We start from the raw sequence: 7,411 nt of genomic DNA, 5'->3' as shown, positions 1-7,411 counted from the left end.
TCAAGCAATTCTCAAAAAATGTTCACTTATAGTTGTTTTCATAAGTTATTAAAAGTGTAATTAAAAAATGTGAGAACTAAATTAATTGTATTGGATAGATGGGATATGTAATGCCGGAACTTCATTCATATTATAATTTATGCCAGTGAAATGTATATATTGTAGATTCAGTAAAGGAAAATACAGGGCACGCTGAATTTTTAGTTATTTGATTCAATGCTAAATTGTAATTCAGAACCCTAAGCACCAAAATAACAATAGAATTTCAAAAGTTAAACTGTTTTCAGAAAACTTGTATCTAAACACTTGGATTTATATCTACAGACAGGCATTGCCCTTTCAAAAAAACTATCAAAAGCTTTGAAGTAATGGAGGCTGCTGATCAACATTTTGCCTGTATCTCAGTTATTCCCAATGCCTTGAACTATAATCCTAGAACGACTTCAAAGTTGATGTCAATTTAAGAAGTTGAAGGGTGGAAAATTTTCCTCTCGATTGGTGGCATTGAAAAATGTCGTTGGTGGCATTCAAAAATGCAGTTGGAAGATTGGTGGCATTGAAAAATGCCACTGTAAGATTATGGGGCAGACATCAATAGATATTGATTATCAATGCCCAAAGGGAAGGAGGAGCTACAATGAGGCAATTGTCAGTAAAGAAAGAAAAACAATAAAATGAAATTACAAGACAAATTCATGCATAAAAGATAATAAAGATGAAGCCTAGATAGTATGAAGCAGAGGCACTTACCAATTCAGTTGTGCTGGAAAATTGTAGTGCAACTAGCTAAGTACAGAACCAATAACAAAAGAGCGTACCTTAATATCTTGAGATTAAAAAAATGCAATTGAGGAACCATGCCGCTCTTCTCTGTATGATTCTTCTTCGGAGAGTTGAACCCATCCTCGAACATCTTAGAATGCTGGCAAGATCCCATGTTCGTTAAAGGCACCTCAAACGATCTTCTGTAACATGTGTAGTAAAGAGAAACAATTCAGTGTTAGACAAATGTTATGGAAGTGGTAAGCGTAGCAATGCATAACAAATTAAACAGTATCTTGCAAACTCAAAATGTCTCTCATTTAATAAATTCTGCTACATTAGATTGAAATACTTGACAATGTGTCATTTAGCCTTCAAAGCTAGAGGAAAACCTTGAATTTTATCTTAATTATTCCCACTGATTCTTCACCGACCTCATTTGCAGATTACATCTCATTGATCCAATTTTAATTGATGACTAAATGGATAAAAAATGCTAGACTGGTAAATGGTAATATTGAGTGTCAATCAGCGATATATAATAAATTATAAATCATCTGCAAATTCTAAATAAATTTGACCAACTGAATGCTGCCAGTATACATGTCAGTATTTCCTTTAAATTACCTTGTAAGGTAATTTAAGAACAGGCAAAGACAGTTTCATAAATGAAAAAATGAAACCATTACTGAAATTTCAACTTAATTTGATTTGATGGCATTGGTAACCTGTATTATCTGGTAAGAAAGGTATTGCAAAACACATTTGAAAAAAAAATGGCAACATCCATGAAATAGTAGAGATGGGTATGCTTAAATCAGAGGTACCTGCAAACATTCTAATTAGCTGAACGTAGAGTATGAAAAATAATTGTGTAATGCAATCCAAAATATGGCAAGAATCCAGCGGGAACCAGATGGAGGAGTCGCAACAACTCCAAAAACCATCAAAGTTTCATAGAAAAATACAGGCACAGGATGGCTATCGAACAAAGAAAAAATGCCAGAACTTGAACCGATTTGAAATGCAAAGGAATACAGGATAAGAATGACTGGTCTCTCCAACAGCCCAATAATAGATGTCAGTAATCATAGGCAAGATATAATGACCAGATAGAACCAATGAGCGTGAACAATTTCGACAAACATTCAAGATGTGTTTGGCGACATAGGGCAATCATGATTGATCAGGAAGACAGATTCATGAGAGCAGAGGAATACAGAATGTAATGGCTCATCAGTCAAACAGCCCAATAACAGATACCAGTAACTGGAGGCAAGAGATGATCACTGGATACAAGAAGCAGAAACAATTTCCACAAAAAATCAAAATTTGTTTGGAGACAGAGGACAAAGATTATTGCTGAGGCCAGCAGTTCCATGAGAGCGAAGGTTTAAAATCCATGGACATGACCTCGCAACAGGGATGCAACACAAGATGTCAGTATTGCCTATCCTGGCAGGACATGAGAAGCTCTCAATTTATTGCCTGCTTATTTAAGGATTTAGTCAGTTCAGTGCAGTCAACATTTTTTAATGTTAGAAGGCCAGCAGTTCCATGAGAGCGAAGGTTTAAAATGCATGGACATGACCTCGCAATAGGGATGCAACACAAGATGTCAGTATTGCCTATCCTGGCAGGACATGAGAAGCTCCCAATTTATTGCCTGGTTATTTAAGGATTTAGTCAGTTCAGTGCAGTCAATATTTTTTAATGTTAGAATTGTAGCCACATGAATCAGAGTAGTACTTATGTATGTGATTAGTTACTCTGATTAATATCAATATCCTATCAGAATTCACACATGTGACAAGAATTGCATGATGGGATAGTGTACCATATTACAAAAATAAAATATACAGGAGATAAAAATATAGATATAAGTTCCTTACAGCTAATGAACAAAATAAATAATTCAAGCATTACCTGCAACATTGAGCATCCCCTCATCATCATTCCATGTGTAGAAGCATGGAGGCCTTTTTATAGTTGTGAATCAGATCCTTGCTAACAGCCATAAAGTATCATTTTTGGAACCGTCTTTGAAGCTCCAAAGACTTGCTAAAACCACTTTAAAGCTTATCACGCAGCTGAAGAAATGGATCATTGTCTCACAAAGCTGTTGCAACATTGTTCCATCAGGGTCCACAATAGATAAAATACACAATTCATACTATGAGTACAGAACTATAGAGCGCCTGCAAAAGAGCTTTGCAAGCAGAAAATAAAACATCTAATTACTACCTTGAGTTGAACATCCATTCTGATTCCATGAATCTGGACAAATACTTGGCGGATGTGAGCATGAAACTTGAAAGCCCCTCTATACACAATTCATGCTATATTACAAAGAAGAAATTGGAATGTACTACATGAAAATCCAACAGAACTATAGAGTGCCTGCAAAAGAGCTTTGTAAACAGAAAAAAGAACATCTAATTACTACCTTCAGTTGAACATCCATCCTGATTCCATGAATTTGGACAGATACTTCTTAGCGGATGTGAGTATGAAACATGTTGAAAGCCCCTTTTGCATCTTTAGTCTTAGTCTTTGTTGAGGCATCAGGAGCCCCAAAAACTTGCCAAAACTTGAGTGTTTCATCTGCTGCAGCTGATGCAACTGTGTACCCATCAGGACTCTGAAGAAGTAAATCAATGGTAAGGGTCATTAGGACAAATTTAAAGGGAAAACATGGATTGCATGCATAAGTACACATAAAAAGCATGAATTTTCATACCTGTGCCATATGAAGAACTCTAGCAGTATGCCCTGTAAGTTCAGTAATTTTCACCATGGAAGGGTATTTCCATAAGGTTAACTGGTTCTGATTTAGCCCATGCAAACTCAATAACTCACGCTCATGTCTATTCCACAACAATGAACAGACCTGGGAATGGGTGTCGACGGTATTCAGGCAGGCACCTGTTTGAGTGTTCCAAAACTTTATAGAACCGTCTGAAGTCCCTCCACCAGATGCCAAAAGATTGTTCTGGAAGGGGCACCATGCCAAGGCCTTGACTGCTGCACAATGTTCATCTAATTGGTGGAAGTATTGAGAGGACGGATTATGGGATTTCATGCTGTTGTCCCAAATGTAGAGTAGATTGTCATTTCCCCCACTTGCAAGTTGTTGGCCGGAAGGAGACCATTTCAATCCACAAACCTCCTGGGTGTGTCCTTTGTATGTTTGAACAATGTGGTCACAGATGCGAACATCATGATTGATTATAATCCCATCCAGCCCTCCTGTGGTGAGAATAGGACCATTCCAAGCAAGTGCACCAACACGCTCATGATGACCTTTCAAGGCTCTTAGCTGCAATTGTATCATGTCAAATTTAGCGATTTCCATTATATTAGAATGAGAAAACCTTGGAAGAGATAAACAAGTTTTATTTACCCTTTTATTAGATTGCGAGTCCCATAACTGTACAACAGAATTATTCAACCCAACGGCAATTTGGCTCCCATCGGGTGCCCAACTAACGCTGGTAACGGGACCCTCTTCTTCATCTGCAATCAGAAGCTCAGATATAGAGCTATTAGAAGCATCCCACAAGTATACAGTGTTGTCCAGGGCTATGGACAAAACATTGGTGGAACTCCAATCCAATAGATTCAAGTAATAATCATCCAGAAGGTCGGGCGCATCCAGGGTTCTATCTGCAGACTGCAATCAACATGGATAAGTTAAATTACTAGGTGAAGGAAGAAAGACAAAGGACAATGGTCCTCAGATAGGCATATCCAGTGTACTAATAACAAAAACCCCAAATACAATGTAGTTTATCTGGTGTCAGAAGAGTATATCAATGCTTTTAAAAAACGAAATGGGATCATGGCTAGGTTTGTGAAGAAATACTATGTAGTTCTAACACCATTATGTTAATAACTTTTTTTTAAGAAACTGGAATGGGTGTGGTAGCGAATTCAGCGTAGCAAATGAAAAAGAAAAGGAAAAATCTGTGTAAAACACTCCTCGACATGGGATAATGTTGCAATGACAAATACGATCAAGGGCTTTGATTCAATAACGAGTAAACATCAATAGAATTCAGGATCTGATTATGGAATGTCTAGCGAAAATGACTGATTTTTTTTTATTTTATGAAATCCAGGCCTTACCTGAGCAATATATCTGCGTGCTCTTCTAGAAATAGGGAGATTAGCCAACACATTTTCTTGTGAAGCTTGGGAAACAGTCGATGATTTTCCATTGAAAGAAAGAATTCTGCAATTGTTGTCAGCAGCACCGGCATTCTTCAATAAAGCGGCTGCCATCTCCTTCTTGTATGCTTTTTTCGAAGGGGAGGGGGAAGGGGAGAGGGCATGGATATCGTTATTGTCCTTTTGCTTTTGCGTGACCATGAATCTAGCTACGTCTAAATCGATGGATCCTCTTGCCGGAATAAATCTATCGCTCTGTGATAGCAAAAACAATAAAACCAAATCCTGATTCAGACTTCCAACTGAATCAGGATAACCTGTTGCCCCACTAGCCACATTTCACTGTAATAAACCTAATTGGGGGAATGCCATGTTTGCAGCATAGAAATTATCTGTAAAGAAAAAGAGGAGAGAATGCATACGCTGTGTTTATTCATTGAAGCACCCTGTTTCTGCAGAGGACGGAGACATCGCTTCTCTGTGGAATGCCTGTTGGAATTCATTGAACTGCAAGACGATTCCATTACTCCTACTCAAGTAAAATAACCAGACAAAACACAATATATGACAAATAATCAATGTGCCTAAATTTAAAGTTGCAAAACAAAAAAAAATCAAAAGTTGCAAAGGAATTTTAATTCTAAAAGCTAGGGTTCCTTAAAGAATGAGGATGTTTGGTTCTGCAAAACCAAAAAAAAAACAGTAGTTCCAAATGAATTCCAATTCTAAAAGCTTCGGTTCCTCAAAGTATGAGGACGTCTGGTTCTCCAAAAAGTTAGCGAGCGAGCCCAGTATCAGAAGTCCCTGGTGTCCTCTTGGCGTTCTCCTTGCCCCAGAGCAAAGCTATCTGCACAATCAGACAAACCAGGTCAATTGATGATGGCAGGAGGATGTGAGAAACTGTGAAGACGCTAAATAGTAACTAGTTTTAGGCCAACGGCCATAAAGCCAAACCAGTTTCTTGTTCCGAGCATTATTTGGGTTTCACAAGCCTCGAAACATTCCGCAAATTTTACTACATTAATATTTAATAATAATTTGCTAGGGTAATTATCGTTGGAAACCTTAATGCGTGAGGGTAATATTCCTTTGGAAAACCTATTATTTGCGGGATTTCTTCGTCCAAATTTAGCTATGTCAATGTATGTATCCTTTTATTATTATTAATTAATTAATGTACGTCAATGTATTAATTTAGATTTTATATTGGCTTAATTTTAAATTTATTGAAAATAATTTTTATATTAAAAGATTGAATTAGGTTGGTATCATAGTAATATATAAAATTATTTTTTATTACAATTTTTTTAAATCCAAAGAAATAAATTAATAACGTAAAACCTAAAGACATTGGATAATACTTTAAATTTGGCCATTAAACCATTAACTTTTTTAAAATAACTCAAATTTTCTTAAATATAAATAATGAATTAATCAATATTTACAAATGATTATTCTCATTACATATAAAAATCTTAGCAAGATCAACCTCGCAAATCCCAACAGACTCCCATGGCGGATAAGAAGAAAGATGAGGGGGTGGGAGTTCATATCAAAATCTTGCTCAAAGAAGCCCTTGAGTGACAAAGGAATGCGATGATGGACAACTTTGTGCAGATCCTTCAGCGGCTACCCAGAGGCGATGCATTGGTTTCCAACAGATACTTAGGAAACGCCACGCCCTTTAAGGTACAAGTTAATTTTGAAATCCCCATCTTCGAGGGTCAAATAGACGCAGATGCCGTAGATAAATGGTTAAATCTACTAGATGAGTATTTTTCTGTTCATGAATTTTTGAGTCGGGAAAAGATTATTTTCTCTCTTCTCAAAGCAGACCCCCACGTTAAGGACTAGTAGGGAAACCTATTGCGAGCAGAAGGATGAAAGTATGGGCTCACTATTTTCAGCCGCACCTTGTTGGGCTTCATTCCGGGATGCCATCAAGGATCAGTACTACCCTGTCAAAAGCTACGAGGACAAATACATAAAGTGGACCACGCTGTGACAGGGAAGGGACCAAGATGTGCTGGAGTTCACAAACATTTTTCATACCCTTCGCACACAGCTGGGCATCAAAGATTCTGAGCTGCATTTGGTACTCAAATACCGTGGCTGCCTTCATAGATACATCCAAGAAGAAATGGAGTTCCTGAACATCTCATCGCTAAGCATGGCGTATCGATACGCTGTCAAAATCGAGCAAAAGTTCAAACAGAAAAAGCGAGATTTTGGATCGGCAAATCCAAATACCAAAGGACAAAGCCAAGGCGGGGTGACCCAAGACAACCCGTCGAAACTGCAAGAAAATAACAACGCCATGAAGTCGAATAAGGACATAGGAAAGTGGTGTGAGTTCCACAAGAGCTCCACTCACAACACGAGTGTCGAATGAAGCAGTCGTTGGTGACCAAGTTGAAGGCTTCAGAATCAGATGCATGTTCTGACCCTGAATTAGAGCCCAGCAAGGGGAATGGGAAAG

At 37.7% G+C, this 7,411-nt stretch overlaps 1 protein-coding gene and 1 long non-coding RNA gene across 2 annotated transcripts; both read right to left on the bottom strand.

Annotated features, from left to right (window-relative positions):
• Nucleotides 1–612: 612 nt before the first annotated feature.
• LOC149169324 (uncharacterized) lies at nt 613–3,048 on the bottom strand. Its single transcript, XR_016259379.1, has 2 exons — nt 2,689–3,048; nt 613–965 (listed from the first exon to the last, which is right to left on the bottom strand). It is a non-coding gene; the product is annotated as an uncharacterized LOC149169324 (long non-coding RNA).
• Nucleotides 3,049–3,220: 172 nt separating this feature from the next.
• LOC149169323 (cell division cycle 20.2, cofactor of APC complex-like) lies at nt 3,221–5,933 on the bottom strand. The gene is made up of 5 exons (XM_089427064.1): nt 5,355–5,933; nt 4,891–5,187; nt 4,166–4,435; nt 3,503–4,081; nt 3,221–3,403 (listed from the first exon to the last, which is right to left on the bottom strand). Exons 1-5 carry the CDS (start codon nt 5,454–5,456, stop codon nt 3,257–3,259), a joined length of 1,395 nt encoding a protein of 464 aa, XP_089283190.1. The 5' UTR covers nt 5,457–5,933; the 3' UTR covers nt 3,221–3,256.
• Nucleotides 5,934–7,411: the final 1,478 nt, after the last annotated feature.

Source organism: Pinus tabuliformis, chromosome 4_2 (assembly GCF_031772625.1).
Source record: "Pinus tabuliformis cultivar Carrire ecotype Pingquan chromosome 4_2, CPIR1, whole genome shotgun sequence".
NCBI lineage: Eukaryota > Viridiplantae > Streptophyta > Pinopsida > Pinales > Pinaceae > Pinus > Pinus tabuliformis.
The sequence above is the reverse complement of the archived record's forward strand: the minus strand, read 5'-3'. Positions and strand labels throughout refer to the sequence as shown.

Excerpts from the sequence above, each read along its gene's own strand:
- LOC149169323 (XM_089427064.1), bottom strand. The coding sequence starts at position 5,456 with ATGGAATCGTCTTGCAGTTCAATGAATTCCAACAGGCATTCCACAGAG. Across the intron at positions 5,188-5,354 it reads CTTCAATGAATAAACACAGC|AGCGATAGATTTATTCCGGC; the intron begins GTATGCATTCTC and ends TTGCTATCACAG. Across the intron at positions 3,404-3,502 it reads GAGTTCTTCATATGGCACAG|AGTCCTGATGGGTACACAGT; the intron begins GTATGAAAATTC and ends TTACTTCTTCAG.